The sequence below is a fragment of the Cinclus cinclus genome, chromosome 9, assembly GCF_963662255.1.
Source record: "Cinclus cinclus chromosome 9, bCinCin1.1, whole genome shotgun sequence".
Classification (NCBI taxonomy): domain Eukaryota; kingdom Metazoa; phylum Chordata; class Aves; order Passeriformes; family Cinclidae; genus Cinclus; species Cinclus cinclus.
Window position 1 is genome coordinate 2,614,265 of NC_085054.1, and position 19,046 is coordinate 2,633,310.

The 19,046-nt window shown below is 44.4% G+C and overlaps 1 protein-coding gene across 1 annotated transcript in view; it reads left to right on the plus strand.

Moving 5' to 3' along the window:
* CDK15 (cyclin dependent kinase 15) overlaps positions 1 to 224 on the plus strand; it is a 33,261-nt gene extending 33,037 nt beyond the window's left edge. Inside the window, exon 12 of the mRNA XM_062498382.1 lies at positions 115 to 224. Within this exon, the coding sequence (XP_062354366.1) occupies positions 115 to 224 (110 nt within the window). The remainder of the gene's footprint in view (positions 1 to 114) is intronic.
* The last annotated feature ends 18,822 nt before the right edge of the window (positions 225 to 19,046 follow it).

The window sequence follows — 19,046 nt, forward strand, 5'->3', positions numbered from 1 at the left end:
GATCCTGAGTTAGTTTATATTGTGACTAATGTCAGAGAAGAGCATTAAGAAAGCAGCACAATGAAGAAAAAGGACCCTTTAGCAGCTTTCTCTTTAACCTGATTTTTTTCACAGGACAATCAGTGCTCACAGTTCCAGGGGTGAGACTGCAACCTGAAATCTGTGACCTGTTTGCTTCTTACCGAAAAGGCCGTGTCTCAGGAGGTTCAAGCAAGTTTTGGTAGAAATCATGGATGATTGAATAATTATTGGGTAAGCATGTAGTTGCCATTGTCAAAGCTGCTGCCATCACCCTTAGCACATTAATTCCTTCACGTAGTGAAGGTAGGAAAATAGATCTGATACTCAGGGCTGGATGATCACATTCCAGGGTGAGAACAAAGTGAGAAATCTCACATTCAGAGAGAAGAGATCAGCAAGCCAATGGCCCTCAGTGAACAATGTTCAGTGGTATCATGGGAGTTTTGGATTTGTTTTGTCATGTTGCCATGTCTCAGACCAGTGCCCTTTCCTCCAGTGCCTCCCCAGTCAAAGTGTTGCTTCATTTCCCCATTGCTTAAACCGACCAAATTGCTTTGTTCTCCTTTGTCCTTGCCTACTAAGTTCACATTTCATAGCTTACTTGTTTTGATTTCACACACATTGGAACCTGAGCAGAGCTAGGCAAAACCTCCTTATCTTGTAATATGCTTGATTTTAATTAATCACTGTTTTAATGTTACGCTTCAAAATGATGCTTCAGCATCAATATTTTTCATCTTTTTGTTACAGGAGACAAAAAGCTCACTTAAAATCACTGAAAGAAATTGAAACACTGAAATCACAGTTATTGAAAGAAATTACCAGAAAGTATCTTTTTATTATATCCTGTTTCTTTGTTTACTTTGTGCATTTGCTAGCAGCATGTGTCCTGTCAGTGTCACCGCTGGGTCTGTGCTTGCAGGGCAGACCCGGAAACTGATTTTGAGGCCAAATTAGTTTGACTGTCTTATTGTCTGCCAAACTAAGAGGCAGCCTTAGGATAGCAGGACACACCTCAGCTACCCATCTGTGCTTTCAAACGAATGTAGATGGCATGTACCTGCTATAGGATCAGGTCCCAGCACTCAGTGCCTGGCCTCACAGACTCTCTACCCCTTCTGTCCTCATCATGTAGACAACAGCAGGCAGAGAGGCCAGCCTGGAATCCTTTTAAGAAAGATCTGACATTGCCAGCGCTGTGACCAGATTGGGTTTTGGAAGCAGCCTGAATGCCTTCCCTGCTCACCTGCTCAGCTGAGTGCAGACAGGCTGCTCCCTCTCTGTGATCAGAGAGGAACTCATCCTGCCAGAAAAGCTGGCTGTCAGTTCCTCTAAGGCTTCTGGGACAACTCACTTGAGGAGGGCACTCATGCATCAGTGTTCAATGAACTTGGATTTCGCCCATTTTAAATTATTTAAAGAGCATATCACAAATACATCATTTAAAATAGTGAAAACTTGCAACTAGTAGGAGAAACTCTTAAACATTTTTTAATATATTAACTTGGCCTCAAAATGGTTGTGTCCCTTTTTTTTATCTGCTTACAAAGCATACTAAACAAGCTTAAATGTCAACTCAACTTATCTTCTGCAGTTCGTTGCAGGAAAACATTCTATATGTGATGGTGTTCATGTTATTAATTATCTTTTTTAAAAAGGCATCTGGATTCAGACATTCAAGCTAGGTTATAAATGAAACAGTAATTTTTTTGTCATTTTAATAGGTTACCAATGGAAAGCAGGGGGCTCTGTATGCTTTTACAAATCTAATGAGAGGTAGATAGGCATCTAAAGCACAACAGCCTCACACTGGCACATGAGAGAATGGAATTTCCTGGGAATGTAATGAAACTGGCCGGCCTTCCTTCATTTGCCAACCTGAGTTAAGTTACAAAAATAGACAAAACCGAAAAACTAAACATACCAGGCTCCATCTTGAATCCATGGGCCCTGAGCAACACAGCAAGGGACAAAACATCATCACAGACTCCTCCTTGTTCTCCTTCTGGTTTCAGGAAAAGATGAGATACTGTCAGTTGTCTATCCCAGGGTGATATATACTCCATGCCAACACTCCACCCATTTTCTACCTTATTCCACCTACCACTTTCTCTCTACCTGCTGAGGAGGAACATATGGGTCATTGGAATCTGCTACTGTTCTCATTCTGCCTCTCAAAACAAATATTCAGATAACTAATGCTGAGCCTCCTGCATGTATATGATACTGTACCAGCTAAGGACAGCTGAATCTACAGGAAGAGAAGAGCACCTGTTTTAAACCAGCTTTTAACAAGCAGAGTGACTGAAGGCACTAGCCCTGCAGAATATTTGTAGTTGGGATTAATTTTTCTTTCTGATTCAGGACTAAGGTTATGGATTTTTACCCTAATAGAATTCCTCTGCAATAGGGGCAAATTGTACCCTCCCTTACACTAAGGACATTTGAAATAACTCCTTATGTTGACAAAATGAAGAAAAATCTTTGAGATTATAAAACAAGGACACAGTTTGAGGGATGGGCTGTGTGCTTTTGAAAGTCGCCTTTCAGCAGAAGATAATGAAATTGCGCAGATGTCCTGTCTTTTGTTTTTCAGAAAGCAATGTCAGAAGGATTGACTTGGCAACGAAGATGTAACAGCACAGTCTGGACACTGGACTTGCAGAATATACTCAGCCATGTGTCACTTAACAGAGAGCTCCCTGGACCAGAAGATCGATGTACAAACAGGACAGATGGGGACTGACAATTGGAAGAATGTAGAGGCTCTTCCTAGGCTTACAGAGACCTGTCATTCCTGGGGTATGCCTACAATCTCCTTCAACAAAAGAGCTCCTGAGGGAAGGAGGGGATTAGTCAAAAGTTGAGTGAGGTCTCCAGGGAAGATGGTTTCTTGGATAGAGTTGTCAACAAAAGGAATTGTTTAAGACTATTTGTTATAATTTCCTAGAGGGAGCTTCTGCCCTTACTAACAGGATTACCAGCGTACTGGTTCCACACCAGCAGAGCATTAGACATGTGCGTTGCAGACTGGTTGCTTAGAGCTGAATTCAAGAGTCTTATGCAGCATCCCAAATGTGTGCAGGTGTTGATGAGCAGAGGGGAGATGCCAGGGAATTAAGACACAGCCAAGTGCAGTCCATTTTTGGTCCAGCTGTTGCAGAGAGTCCTGGCTCATTAATGAGTTTCCACAGTGTTTTAATCTCCTTGATCTCAAGGCTGCTGACAGACTATGAGAAGGAAAGCTAATCTGAGGTGAGTGGTGATGGGAATACATGGGGAAATCAGAGACCTTTTTCCCAACTGCAGACACCATGAAATTTCTCATAGAATTCTTCCTGGAAGAATTGGGAAAGCAAGTAATTTACTGTCTTGAAGTACTAGTTTGCTTGGTTTCATTTATCTTGGATACTTTTTCTTAGCTCTGGGACACAGAAACCAGTAGCCTTGGTGTAACCTTACAGCACATTTGGGAAGAAAAGACAAAGATAAATCACTGAGATGCAGACATACAAATCTTCTTGAATATTTTAATTTATCTGAGTAGTGTCACTGGCATGACTGGGAGAACTTCTCCGAGCAAGAATTTTGCAGAGCATTGAGGCACTGGAACAAAACCAGTCAAGGAGCTATGGGTGGCTGCCATAGAAACAGCTATGTTTCTCTTTTAGTGTAAGAGGGCTGCATCTCCAGCCCCACTCCAGTCCATCATTTACCAAACACACACTGCAGATCTGGGCAGGAAGCAGCACAACTGTTTATGTTCCCCTTTGCCCTCGCTACAGACATACTTTCAGGAATGCATGGATTAGCTACATTAAAAGGGATATAGACTATCTGCAGGCACTGCTCAGTTAAGAGGACAGGATTTTCCTTAGGTTATTTTCTTTAAAATTCTCTGCCTTGATAAAAAGACAAGCTATGTCCCAAAAGTCTTTCTCCCTCAAGATTGCAGGAACTTGGATCTCCCAAAGATCTGCCACTCTCAATGACCTGACCTCCCTTTGCAACACTAAATAGAGCAGCTGTACATGAAGCCCAAGTTGGGATAGGGGTTGTTTTGCATTCCTTTTGCATTCTTGGAGACGTCTGGACTAAAAGCAGTGAAGAAGCAGGATCTCCAGGGCCTGCAGTGTGGCTAAATGTCTGCTCCTAATTGAGAGCAACTAAATGCTCAAGATACATTAAATGAAAAGATTTGTTATTCATGGGCAGTGAGGGACCTAGTGTGAGAACTGAGTCACTTTACCTCATGGTCTATCCGGAGCATCAAGTGTAAATTTCTTCTGCCCTGGAGCAGTGATACAGAATGACTTTGCTGTTTTACATAGCTGCCACCCATAATGGCCATGCCATTGCTAAATTTAGCCATATGCTAAATTGCCAAAGAGTCAAATGATACCTTTTAATTCTGTATCTAGAGGGGCAGAAAGCCAGGAAGACCCTGGATATGCTGCAACCCAGCAGTCTTCCATTCATTAACTCGACATTGTAGCCCAGTGCCTAAAACATGCCAGATCAGAGAGAAACTGACTCCTCTCTTCAACTAATGGGAATATTATTTACATCAGAAGTACTAATCTCAGTAGATTTTCTATCCCCTGACCTGCATTATCTCAGGGGCAACAGCTTTTGGGGAAAATGGATGTAGTGTTGTAACGAGTCAGAAAGGGTAGTTAACAAGAAACGTCTGAATTCATGTACCAAGTTAGTGCCACCCAGTTCTGCTTCCCCCATTTCCCTCCCTGCTTCAAGCTTTACAGCCTTTCTCTTTTTCTCTCTGGCACCTTTGTAAGCCTTTGAGGAACTGATTTAATTCCCTAAACAGATGGAAGACTATGAACTCTTTTGCTGAGTTAGTTTTTCATTGTTTTAGTGAGCTGAATCAGATTGTGCAGGGAGAAAAGTACCAGACTTCATTCATGGATGAGTGTGGAGTAGGAAAGGAGGAGGTGAAAAAATCCATAAATTTCATATTCTCTTATCTCCAGCCTGCTCACATCTAGTTCCTGTGGGGTGATCATCCCCTGTCACATCTGAGTGTTGTTTTGAGATAGTAATTGAATGGGTTCTGGGAAGTAAGTGCTCCCTAATGCTGTCATTTATGTGGGCCCATCTCAAATCCTAATGTTTGCTGTCGAACACCTCACAAAAAGTCCCAGGCTGGCAGAGAAGTGCAGGACTGACCTTTCTTTTTTTTTTTTTTTTCCCCAGAAAATGCTTTCTTTTAGCAGGGGCAGGATGCTTTGATAAAGCAGGTGAGAGTTTACACAGTGCATGTAAATGGAGATCATTGTGCTTAAGGGTCATCAAACTGTTTCTTCTCACCACCTAATAAAGAACCAAAAAACAAATCTGAGGCTTTTGAGAAATCCTTTAACATCCTCCTTTATGTAAAGAGAATTTAACATCAGACTTAAATATTTGCTTTAAAAACATCTGGAAGCAAATGAAATAACTTCTTTCCCAGGCCAGGATTCTGTTTTTTTTCAGCCTGGAGCAAGTTCCTTGACCAAATTATATATGCCCAAGGAAAAACCCAAGGGCTTTAAAACTAGCAAACCCCTGTGTGTAATGGTGCAAGTGGGCAACGTTCTTTAAAGTGTGTGTGGGGGAGGGAAATGGCAGGAAAATCCCCCTCAGAAGGCAGAAGTGCATTTGGGGAGCCCAGATGAAAGCTGTGATGCGGGTCATGTGGCAGGTGTCACTTCAGTAATGATATTGGGGCAGAGATAAAAGTCCTCGCCGGCTGGTCGTGTGACACCGCTTCATTACTGCCACAGCAGGTGGTCGGAGAGACTCAATGCCTTTCTTTTTTATTATTTTTTAATTTTTTTTTTTATTCTGTGATAATGAGAAAATGTTTAAACTTCCATCCCTGTGTTTAAACACTTCTTCATGCTGACAGCAGCAGGAGATCCCTTGATCAGCTGTCAGATGGAAAAGTGCAATTTTTCTGGAAAGTAAACAGCGTGTTTGCCAGTTGGAAATCATTTTCTGTTTGTTGGGACTGCTAGTCGTGGTGTGATGGAGCCGTGTCACAGCATCTGACAACTCGGGAGTGGGGAACAGAAAACAGGCTGAGAAATGGGGCTTAGACTCTGCCGCTCATAACAGCAGCTTGAGATTTTTGACACTTTCTTATTGTTATTGTGTGGAAAAAAAAAAACACCACTCACAGGCTTCTATGAAACTTTAAAAGCAGCAGCTCCGGTGTCAGTGTGAATGTGTGGGACCTCCTAAAAGAAACTCCTGCATTTTAATAGAAACTTTCCTAGGAGAAAAGTAAAAAGGACACAAACTGAGTAGGTGTGGAGATGTGAGGGGGCGAAAGGTGGTCAGATCTCATTCTTGGCTTGCAAGAAGAAACAAAAAACTGTCTTCTTATTAAAAAAAAACTTTACATGGTCAGGTAGGCTCGAGTAACCCACTGGGAATTTCAGGTAAGAAAAGGAAGGCAAATGTGGTCACAGGTCATGCAAAAGAGCTCAACCCCACCCTGAGCCTAGTTGAAATCAGAGGCGTTATGGTCTCCTTCGGAAGTACCCTGGAACCCAGCTAACTTCAAATGCTAATCGCATATTTCAAAATTTTCCTGTTAGGTAGATACATTCTCAAAGTCAATTCCTATTGAGAAAAAGGAGATACAGATATTATACACATAATTATCATTAAAATTAGGGTTTGAATGTGCCTATGCAAAGCCATACACAACATTTTTCCTGGGCAGACAACAGACAACATCTTACGAGCAGAATCAACAAATCAACCCGATTTCAACACCGGCAAAGTTAATTACTCAGAACGCTGCTCGAATCACGTAAAAAATACTCGCAGCAATTACGTTACACGAAATCCTTGGTTGCCTCCCAACAAATGCTTTCCTCTGCAGCATTCTGCCTCTTCCTAAAAATCCCAAATAAAAAAAAAAAAAAAAAAAGCTTCCTGCCTGTTAGGCGGGCCGGTCGCTCCCCTGTCCCCCAAAAGCCCTGGAGCCTTCTGGCTTCATCCCGGCTGCAGTCACGGACTGGACCCGACCAACAGCGAGAAACAGCCCGAGCAAAGAGATCAGACCAGAATCTGGCCCGCTGCTAGCACTTATTAAAAAACATTGCGCTTCTAATAGGAGCTTATTCAATTAGCAGACTAACAGGCTCCATCAGATAAGCTGGGGGATTTCCCTGGGAATCTGAGTCACATACGCTGAAGCTGCTCTGCGCTGTATGCTTAACCCTCTCCATGCAGAACCAGCATGAAGAGCCCAAATCCCAGGAAAGGGTTTATTTTGGGGGGTTTTAAGGGAGGAGAAGGAGCCCTTCAAGGCCTCCGGAGGTGCCAGTGCCGAGCGAGTCACACAGGCTGGAAGGACCCAGGAGGATCATGGCACCAAACTCGCTGCTGCAGACAGGAGACTCCCCTGATCCCTGATAAACACGCTGACATTTGGCAGCCTGACAGCTTCACGGTCCCATAAGAGGCTTCCTAATTAGAGCCTGGGTGAGAAATAATCCACAACTTGAAGTTTGTCTCTAGCTTCCTTGCTGTACTTTTTTTCTTCTCCCTTTCTGTGCCTTTTTTTCCCTTTTCAGTGTTTTCTCTCACACATTCTCAGTACATCCCCTCCCCGCGGGCGGAAGCTGTTTGAAACGCCAAGCAGGATAAAGGGTCACTTTTGCCTGTCCTCTCGGCTCAGAACAGCTCCCAGCAAAAGCACCCCTCTTACATTCCAGCGTTGCCCTTGAAGCAGATGGAGAGATAAGGCAGGGGAAAGGACAGTACATGGTGAAGTTTATAATGAGGCAAAGTAAAACCGGTCTGGAAGAAAACCAAGCCAGTCCCATTCATTCCTAGTCAAACAAGTAGGGCGAAACTAGTGCTCCTGGCAGCAGGAAAATAGGGGCTCTGGGGTTCTGGGTCTGGATCCAATGCTGAACTTTGCTTTCCTCTTCAGCAAGTGCCCCAAACAGCAAGTCATGGCATCCTGAGCCTTTCAGCTGGAGCCAGGATCTGAATTTAGTATTGTCTTCAAAATGCACAGTACCACGATGCTGCTGTATCATAGTAAGACATTCAACCAGCTGGACATAAAATGAAATATATATTTTTAGCAATATGTACTGGTACACAGCCTGACCTTTTAAAGACAAATCATATTCTGCTCGTTTACCCCATCACATGTATGTTCTCTGAATAGCTCCAGAATAGTCCTTCAAATGCAATAACCTATGGAATTGAGATTATATCAATATTGGCTATGACAAGTATGACTCTTTAACCATATTTATCTCTTAGAGGATTATTTGCTGATAGTGGGATTTACTGATCTCTATTTAATATTCCAAAGTCTTTTCCAGGGTAGTGAAACAAGGTAGCAAGGCTCTTAAAATACAAGTCATTGTATACACTACAACAGCTTGGATACAGATACTAACATCAGAATTCAGTTTTTACTAGAGGGTTGTTCTCCCACAGGGTCCTCCTCAGTGAATACCATATGCCCTGGATAGCCACCAGAAACAGGCAGAAACCTGGGATTCTCCATTCTTGGCCATACATTACATCAGACAGCTCTGAATGTTACTAGTCAGCAAGATTCCAGATGATGACATGGGAAAAATACCTACAGGTAGTTGACCATTAGCTCTCTCCAGAGCAAACAGACTTCATTCAAAATATGCAGTTGATGCTATTTCCAAGAGAAACGTATTTAATGCTGAGATACACTGGAAGATCTCCATCTAACATCACTAGAGTTGAAAATGCATCTTACCCAGAGGACTCAGGATCCTTGGGGAGCACCTTTCCTTGAAGTTTTGCTTTGGGGGCTTGATTATGATTGCTGATGCCCAAGTGCTTCCTGTGTTGGAGATGTCTATGCATGGTGCAGCTGTGAGAAAAGAACTGTGGTCCTACACCTTTGTACTGGGGAGAACAACCCTGCACAAAGACCAAAAAGGACCATATCATCATCCTCACCTGTAATGTCTGTACTGCTACAATGCTGAGGCTGAGAAACTTGTTTATCAGAGTGGTATTTCCAACAAACAGGTGTTTGTGAAGTAAGCAGAGATACCTCTTGAGGATTTAACATTAATAAATTCTCTGATTAGATTGTAGCTGTGTGTATTCTCCCATCCCTCCCTGTAAACTGAAGTACGGGTTAGTATGCACTATTCATAGATCCCAGCCCACCCACTTGCTTGGAAGACCCCTGAAGCTGTGGGAGATGTAGCTGCATTCACAGCCAAATGTCATCTCCAGGGTCCACATAGCACCATGGCAAAATTCTACCTTTCAGTGTGGTAGAAACCATGGAAAAAGTTAGATGTTGTACTGGACCTAAAATGTCTGGCTCCATTCCTGCCCTGATATTTTTTGCATAACAAATGAGTATAGACACAAAGAAGGAAGAGAGCCCAGAAAAGGGGAATGCTCTCTGGGAGGACTGAGTAGGGAGGAGATGAGGCAGATCTGTCCCTAAGTGATTTGTTCCTTGGGTACCTGTAGTTCCTTGTGGCTGCAAAGCAGGCACAGGGGTCAAAAGAACAGCATTGTACACACGCATGCCTGCTTGAGATGAGCCATTTTAAAATTCAGGAGAGTCAGATGCCAAGAGCAGGTGTAGTAGCACAGGAGAAAAGAAAAACTGTGATTCTTTCCAATTAAACTTCATATTTCCTGGGTTTAGAATTTCAGTCATTTAAATCTCTTTTAGACTAAGTCTTAGAAATAGAAGTTGGCAGCCTGGAGGAATTATTTTTTTATTATTATTTTATTTTAGGAGATTAACTCAAGTTGATAGATTTAGAGCATTTTTTTAGGTTTGTTGGTTTCAGATGTTTAAAAAGAAATTTAAAATAAACAAACAAATTCCAGTAGAAAATTTGGCAAGGGCTGAATCCTTTGGGCAAAATTTTCCCAGGAGAAACATAGATCTCTGATAAGCAGCAGAGGAGATGCTGTATTTCACAGCTGCAATGCAGATCTGAGGCCTCTCCAGAGACCCCCACACACTAAACAGGGATTTCTTTAGTTTAAATGCCAGATCCACTTTGGTCCCAGTGAAACCCCAGAGGGGCATTATCTAGGAAAACAGGGCATGTTTAATCCACTTTATCATTAATTCAAAGAATAGACTCAATATTTGTGATAATCAAAACCATGTGTTATGGAAGGTCCTTCATATCTTGAGTGGATTAAGCTCTACCTGCCAGCTTTGGCTGGGCAGCTGGGCCATAGTTTGTCTGTTTGCATTGTCTCATGGCAGGGGTCTGTGATGAAGCAAGCATGAGCCAGACTGCTGGCCTGGCTGGGCACTTCCCTGAAGGGTGTGCTAGAAAATTTGCTTTGGTGACAAAGGCTGAAAGTGCCACAGGTGCCAGAGGAAAATAACAGCTCTTAGCAGTGCAGTCTCACTTGGTTTCATCCTTCTCATCAGTAATGGTTGTTGCATTTTCTTTGCAAAATTTTCTCTGCTAATTAAATCTGGATCATTTCACATTTTGACTGGATTTAAAAAAAAAAAAGGCTGAAAAAAATTATGTCTCTGAACAGAGCTCTTGGGTTTATCACCGTGTGACAGTACTGCCAAAGTCAACTATCCCCATGACAAACAATTTGTGTGAGCTAAACAGGATGCCATTGCACAGATCCCCAAGCTGATGCTGGTGAGCTGAGGGCTGAGCTGCAGGACCTGCATGCTGCAGTTGGTGAAAAGCCCCAAGATAAACCACACCATGCTTCAATGGGTAAATGCTGAAGGCTTCCCACTTGATTAGATATCCATTTTATACAAAACTCTCTCAGGGCCATTCAGCTGGACACAGACCTGAAGGATTTAATGACATTGAAAGAAGACAGTCTGCAAGAGACCTGGGAGCAGGGATGCTGACCATCCATTGCTGATCCTGTGCAATGGCAATTGCAGATAGCTGTGAGTCCCAAGCTTGGGGCCATGTTTGAGGCTCCTGCAAGCAGAATGAGGCTGTCTTAGGGGCTGAGTGAGCGAGGAGGCAATCTGAGGATGTCTTTTGAAGGTGACAGAGAGAACCCCAAGAAAAGCAGCTGCCCCGCTGGCAGAGGAGGAACCTTTATCATTTGGAAATGACCAGTGAAGGCAGACAGGTTGCTAGCCACCACCATGTCTTCAGGGAGCTGCCTGTATGTGCCCAGGCTGCATCACAGTCTCTACCAGGGCAGGCTTGCTTGACTTAATACACCTGAGGAAAAAATGGCAGGCCTGGAGGGAAGCAGTCTGTGAGCAATGAGGGTTGGACCCTTCACATCTGGCAGTGCCTGAGGCAACTGAGGAGATGACCCTGAAGGGGCTGGCCTGGGGGGACACAGCCCCTGAATTTGACCCCATCCTTTTCTACCCTTTCACAGCTATGCCAAGTTCCCTTCGGTTTGCACAAGTGAGGGAGAGGGAGCATAGACTCATCTTAGAGATTTCCACCCACCTGCTCTGTGGCTCCAGATAAAGTCTTGGAGGGAAGTGGAGCAGAAAAACCTCCCCAGTCGTGAGTGTCTCTGAGCAATGCTCACTTGTGCAAGGGGTGCAGATCTTTTGCAAAGCTGCACATCTTTCAGAAGGAAAAGCCATATCATCCCCTTCAGTTGAACATTCTGCTTCCTTCGGACAGATCATCCAGCTGACACTGAAAGGCAGCCTTGGGCAGCTTTTTGAACCCACCCAGCATGATCACCACATTTACCAGGCCTCCAAAGCACTTGTGAGGGTCTGAAGGTATCTTCCATTGCTAGTCTGATTACAGCTCTAATGAGATTAGGAGCAAGCTGTTTCTTCTAAACAACGGTGGTGCTATCTCGTTCTAACCCGTTTATATTATAATCTGCTCTTCCAGATATTAATATTTTCATATTAATGTAGAACCTTTTATCCCTGTAGCTTAGCACTGGGTTCTGATTTATTAAATAGCTGGCTCCCTCTGGACAAGAGGAGCAGTATGCTGTGTTGTGATGATCTTAATAACTCACTGCTCCCTATTAGTAAATCACAGACTAGTGCTTCAAATTTGCAGAGACAATTGGGTTGACTTTCCCCTCAGTCCTCGAAGCATCTTAGTCCTGTTGTGCAAAACTACCTTCTAACAATCTTTCTTAAATGAGCCAAATTCTCTAATATGGGTTCAGCCCACTCGACTGAACTTTTAACAGCAATTTGGGGAGTGAGGGCAAGAGCAGAGTTAACAGATTTCACTGGCTTTTCTCATCAAATAGTGCCAGAGCACTTTTCTGGAGGCACCAGCAATATAACATCCAGCAGAATTAGTGTATTTATTATTTTAGACGAACTCATGTTTTTTTAATATCTCCAGGTTTGAAGAAAAGGTTGAAAGTAAGGACAGCCTATTTGCATTGTGAATGAAGTTATCTGCCTCCTCCAGCCCTACTCCTGCATCCCCGACTGGAATATGCAGAAATAAATGCCTTCTAATGATCCCTGGGGGCCTGAAGCTTTGATATGGATCTTGCCTGGGGTATAGTGGTTGGGAGAAGTTCTGCCAGACTGAAACCCACATGGCGTGGGGGAGTAGGCAGTCTTCCACTGAGTGGGAAAGAAGGGAAATTGGATTATCTTGCTAGCAGTTGGTGTTTTTCTGTCTGCAAGAACTTACAGATGAGAGGCCCCAGCTGGGAAGTTAAATTCAGCCCTCTGCAGACAGCAATGTGTGTTTTCCTCATCTACATAAAAGAGATGTTCCCATCCAAGTTCTGGAAAGTTTTTTTTTCCTGTTTTGGGCTGTGTGCAGGGCAGGTGGGTAGAGAAGCAAAATTGCGGGATTTGAATTTCAATTTGGTGGCTGCTGAAAATGTTGAGTATGTGTGGCCATGTGTTTGTAAACACAGATTACTCTTTGGATGTGACATCTGGCTTTCAAGGAGCTCCCACAGTAGACAGAATCACAGGAGTACACACTTCAGTTCCCTCAGACAAATCTGTTGTAGGACATTATTTTGCAGTTTACAGCACACTGAATAAGCTCAAAAAAAACCCCAAACGCAGTTGAAGCCCTTTAACAGAGAAAACCTGTTTAAACGGGCTGCTTTTGGGAACAAATTGTTGAATAAAAAGAACACCCTGGCAATGGGAAATTTTTCTGCGTTGCCAAGAGGTTCCATAAAAAGACTATTTTATAGCGTTAAACCATTCCCTGTGGAAGCCAGAGCATACCGCAGAGGATCACATGCTGCCTGGGAAGAGGCAGCAGAGAGATGAAATACAGCAGCCAAAAAGGCTCCCAGCCCTGTGCTTCCTCCCTGGGCAGCCACTGAGCTGGGGTGCTGCCCTGGGGATTCCAGCTAAAATGCCAGCCCTGGCAGCTTTTCCCCTGGGGTGCAGACACAACACCTTCCTAAGACAGGGTGATACCGGGAATGTTGAGCAAGCTCCCAGACACACAGGATGTGCCAGTGAAGGAGCAAAGGTAAATACCAGATTTTTTTTCCTCACAGGGAAAGACAGAGAAGAAAGGATTCTGCAAGAGAGCCATTACAGACAGAAAGGAACCAAGACATCAAGTGCTGATGTTGTTTTTCAGTATCGGGATGTCACACAGTGAGTTTCCTAAAGCTCCGGTATGCATCAACTGCAAAACCCCAGTTTTTTGCATTTTGGGATGATTTGCCTGATTGCTTGAGAATTCCTGAAGGGTTTTTGAGAGAGGCATTTATTCCCCTTGCTCCTTCTGTGCAAACTGTAGGTTAGCTCTGGCACACAGGAGAGCACTCTGAGCAGGCTGTGGTTGTGGTTTTGGAATCAGGGCTACTTTACATAATTTTAAACAATCCTGCTCCCATTCCACTCCCTGTTGCTTCCTTGCCCATACCCTGCACCACCAGCTATGCCAGCATGCTGTCTGTGTAGCACATGGTGAATGAGACAAGAGAACTCATCCAGATAAAAAACAACTCTAGGAAAAAAAAAATGTTTATTTTTCAGCTGGATTGGTTCCTGCCCTGGGTCACTGCACAGCAGGGAGACTCAGGGATGAGAGCAAGTGCTGAGGACAGATCTGTAAACTGTCAGCCAGTAAAGGTCCCCACCATCATCCCTGTTTTCTACCCCTCTCTGTGGTGGATTAGACTTCATTTTATGTAAGGCCTTTCTTTCACCCCAAGTTTAGTTTTTGAACAGTTGCAGAGATGTGATTCAACCTACAACCTAGAGCTTGAGAGCCTTCTTATCTCACATAATAAAACTGGAGTGTCAGGCTACATCTTCACCTTGTGTCTTGCTGAAAGGATCCCCAGGATCCCAAAAAGTTAAAAAAAATTTGGGGGGATATGGATTATATGGGCTTTAAAGGTCCCTTACAACCCAAACTGTTCTGTTGTTCTCCCTCCTGCAAATAGATTGTCCATTTATGTGTCACCATCCCGCAGCACTGTGTGTAAATCCAGTCCCAGGAACAATAGAGCTCTCTTATTAGCATGCTGTACAATCCATATGTAGCTCTTTCCTTTTCAGCTTAGTTTCTGGTCACAGGGATGCAGCAACTCTGCTCCCAGCTCTGGGATTAGTGACTTTTGGGCAGTGAGTGTAAGGGTCTGCCCCCTTCTCCGCTGCAGGTGGAAGAACATGGCTCAAATCTCACGAGGCACCCTCTCACCAGGCTGCACCAGACTTGTCTGCCTTGTATTGCAAGTGGGCTACTTTTAGCACCAACTGCTTCAGTACCAAAAGGTGTCATGGAATTTTAATGGCCACAGATGGCCACAGCTTCTGTTTTATGTCTTATCTGAACCCCCCACCCTCAAAGCACCACCACAGCAGCACCATGCTCCTCTTGGGGCAGGATGGGGAGAGAGTGGACTCAGGTGGGTGAGAGCTGCCAGTTCAACACCTCTGCTGCCTGCAGCTCAGCTTGGATTTTCCTTTCCTGATACAGAGCCTGTTGGCTGTATGCAAATATGATGGAGTCGGGCAACAGAAAACTGTAGGTGAATACAGAATAAAATAGTTCTGATCCATCTCCTCAAAAACATTCCAAAACCATGTCCTCGGGATCTTTGAGGCACATATTAGCTGGAACACCTTTTTGTACTGGATGATTAGATTCCCACTTTTTTTCCATAGGCGAAGGAAGCATGCCCAGATACAGTTCACAGCAACTGTGCAAATTCATTTTAAGTCGTAGCCAGATGTTGGCAAGAAGAGACTGAAGGAAAGCTCATGCTATTTTCTCATTTAAGTATATAGGAAAATGGATCCTCCTATCCAGCTGTGAGCTTTTCCAGAATACACCCCAGAGTGCAGCTGATGGATGTGCCTCCCACAGCCCATAGGGTTTGATGCTGTTCCAGACATGCTTCATGGGGAGTATTCCATTCAAAATAATTATCAACTTGAATAGAGTAAGTACCAATCTATGCAAAACCCACTTTGTCTGCTGCCTGGGAAAAGATTACAAAGCGTATTTGGCTATTGTGTGCATTCTTGTAAATTTTAAAGCCCTGAGTGAGATCTTCGTATCTGGAGAGCATCAGAGGATCTTGAGAGCACTAAGGAAATGTGGAACCCAAATCTTTCCAGTTCTTCCTCCCAAAGGAGTCCCAGACTGTATTCAGTAAAAGTCACCACAGCTTCAGTAACTCCCAATAAATCTTACACTAGCTTTAGATTCGGAGAACCCACAAAGGAAAAACCTGCTCCCAAACTCTCATCTCCCCTCTTGTTTACATTAATTTCTCCTTGCTGTCCTTCCCTGACATCCATAACAGCCCACCTCCAGCCTGGACAGAGCAGTGTAGTGCAGATCTGACTCACACAGCATTGCCACCACGTTGCTCCCAGTCCCTCCACTGTGGCACCCTTTTCACCACACCACCTAGCAGGGCCTTCAGGCTCCTCACTAGCCCTGCTCTCTTCTGTTCTCCCAAGAGATCTGTTCCACTGCCACTGGGATGCAGCTATCCACTTTGCTCCTCTAGTGCTAGTTGTTTATTTTCCTCACTGGCCTTGGACTTTCAGCCGCTGTGTCCTTGTTTCCAACTGCAACTCCTTCCCTCAGCACAGGCCTGCCTTGGAAGGTTTGAACAACACCACCTCAGTTACATCCTTCCTGGGTACCAGTATCCTTTGCAGTCACTGTAACCATCTGCTTAAATTAGTCCCAGGCTTCTGTACTTCACTTTGCCCCAGGTTTTCCTTGAAAGAACTGGAACATTGGCTTTTGAGGTGCATCTCAGTTTTAAAGACCCTGAAGGCAAATGAGGCAACAACCTATGTGTAGTTTAAGCCCACAACAGACTCCTTGAAGACACAGTAGGTTGGAAAAGTCCCCACTGTGCTCTGAACATGCTGCCAGCTGAGGTGCAAGTACATGTGGTTGAGGTCTGCAGTCTGGGCCACAAAGTGTAGAGACCTAGGCTGTGGTTTGATCATAAAATAAATCTGATTCTGTGGTTGTCAGTATTGATCAAAAATGCCACAGCCATATGATACGAAACATGGATCTAGCACTCCACCAAATTAAACACATTTAGAAAGTTTAGACTAGTCTGTGTTTTCATGGCAAAATGTTGGAGTAGACACCAGTTCTTACACCACACTACTGTCCTGCCAAATCAGCTATAAACTGTCTGCCACAAGTAGCCCAAAGCTGACATTACAGCATAAAGTTGCATAAATTCTGTGTTGTGTGCTTAGACCAGTTTGCACAGAAATGCACTTGTGTGTAGGGGATTGAGCCAGGTTAACTGGGGACTGCTGGGTGATCTGTCAGAGCCCAGACCCACAGAGCTGGTAAAACTTCACCCTTCAGAGCATTGTGGGGTTATTTCTTGCAGGACAAGGCATGATTTTCAGTGTTTGCAGCTGCGTAGTTAATCCTGCTGCAAAAGCTAATGCAAAGAGGTTTGTGTGGGCTGTAGACAACTTTGAGACTCCACTAAGGATACTGGAGATGGCAGCTGTTAATGCTGAGAAACCTCTTTCTGAGACTAAAACTCTTTGCAGGCAGTCTGGCTGCTCTGAAGCACGTCCCTGCTGTGAGTGAAACTGTACTGTCTGCAACAAGAATATCGGTAACCAGTCACAAACACGGGCAGAGGTGAGAATAAATAAGCCCTGTGCCAGGAAACAAGCCCAAGCAGCACAAGGGGATGCGTTTTAAGTATGGGAAGGTGAGCGGGAGGAGGTGCCTGAAGCAAGGGTTGTTGGAGTGGGATGGGGTAGCCGGAGGAAATGGGGCAGCCAGGCAGAATGGGCACTCAGCTAGCATGGGAAACCCAGGAATATGGGGCTCCAGCGTAGAACTGAGCACTCAGGGGGTGTGGGGCTGCCCAGAGGGGATGGGGTGCCTCGTCTCAACCCCCCTGCAGCCTGGGAGAGGGCTGCAGAGCTGCAGAGCCGCCACTTATGTCTGCAGGGAAAGGAAGGGGTTAACCGGATTCCGATACCCCCCTCTCTGTTGAACTCATTGATTCATTTTCTCTGTTCCTATTTCTTTCTCTCACTTTCTTCTTCTCTCTCCTGCAGACTGATTAAAAACTCTTTGAGTTTGAAGGTTTTTGTGTCAAAACAGCTCAGATGCCAGCTGGGTGCCAAGCGGTGAATATTCATGGTATTTAAATGTGACAGTGCGGTGGGGGCTAAAGGACGGGCTAGTTAGCTCTTTTTAGATGGAGATTAGCTGCCTCTTTGCTCCTAATCACCACTGTTGTTGAAATATTACAGCTTCTGTTGCAACTATTAATGTCCTAAATGAAGAACAGGCTCCTCTGAATAACATCAAACACAAAATGGTCACTTCCAATTTTAGCCTGTTTCTTTCCTCTTTGCTAATGTGTGTTTTCATTTCTGTCTGGGGACCTGTCTTGGTACCATAGGGTTCAGCCTCAAACTCTGCAGGATAGGAACTAGCCTGGCCCGAGGGAGCTGCAAAAAACCAAAGGAGCATTCAGGTGTCCAGAGAGGTCAGTAGTTGGCCGGTGGCTGCTGTTTAGCTCAGGAGGATGGTGGCTCCTTGGAGTTGGAATGGGTACCAGCTGCAGGTCAACCCTCATGGGTAGGCATTCAGAATCTGTTACTCCAGGTGAAGCCCCTGCTCCCTGCACAGGATGGAGGAAGGTCATTCTCCTGCACCAAAGAATCCAGGGAAATTTGAGTGGAGGCCCACCACAGGAGTGGTGTGCAGGAGGGCACAGTGCTGTATTGCTCTGGGGGCTGCTGTTTGCCAGGGTCAAAACGAAACCCACAGGAGCATTGTCAATGGTGAGGTAAGCCAACAGGCTCCTATTTGAGCACTGCTCAGATAAAACTCCCACTAAAGTCAGTGGCTGGATAAAATCTGTGACAGGGTGGTGTGAGTTGGTCCTTTCATGGCAGTATCTGGAGGGAAGCCTGATGGAAAATACTTTGCAGCAAAAGCTGCCCAGATGTCCAGTGCGTGTTTGGCCATTTGGAACCTCTCTGCATTCATCCCCAAGAGCTGCCTGCCGTTATCCGAGAGCATGCCTGGCAGTGTGACGAAGAGGAGGGAAAACCCATGTGTGGTCCTTAGGCTCTGGCAAGAAATAGCAGAGCAGAACACCAGGCTATTGATTTCATGTTTGCTTTAAAAACAACCTAAGTGCATTCCTGGACCAAGGCTGGTCTGGAAGCCTAAATAAAATAATATTCTTCAGCCTTGAAAACTGACACTAGACTTCAATGGGCGCTTTAAAGTCCTGCCCCCAGACTAAGACCTGCACATTTCCTAAGCTCTTGTCTACACACAAAAATGGTGCTACTTTAACTAGACCAGTGTAGCTAAAGCAACACATCTCTCCTCCCTTCCATCCTTTTCTCTTCCATGCGTGAAAACTGTTAAAAAGCATCCTTATTTGACAAAACTTTTCTTATTAGAGGGAAATATCTTTTTACTAATACAAGACTCATTAGTGTCAGCACATCTAAGTAGGACTAGAGATAGCATTACTGTTTTGGTAGCAAAAAATCACATCCACAAACAGCATGCCTAGTCTGTCTCAGGAGGGATGCACAGAACAAGCCTATGGAA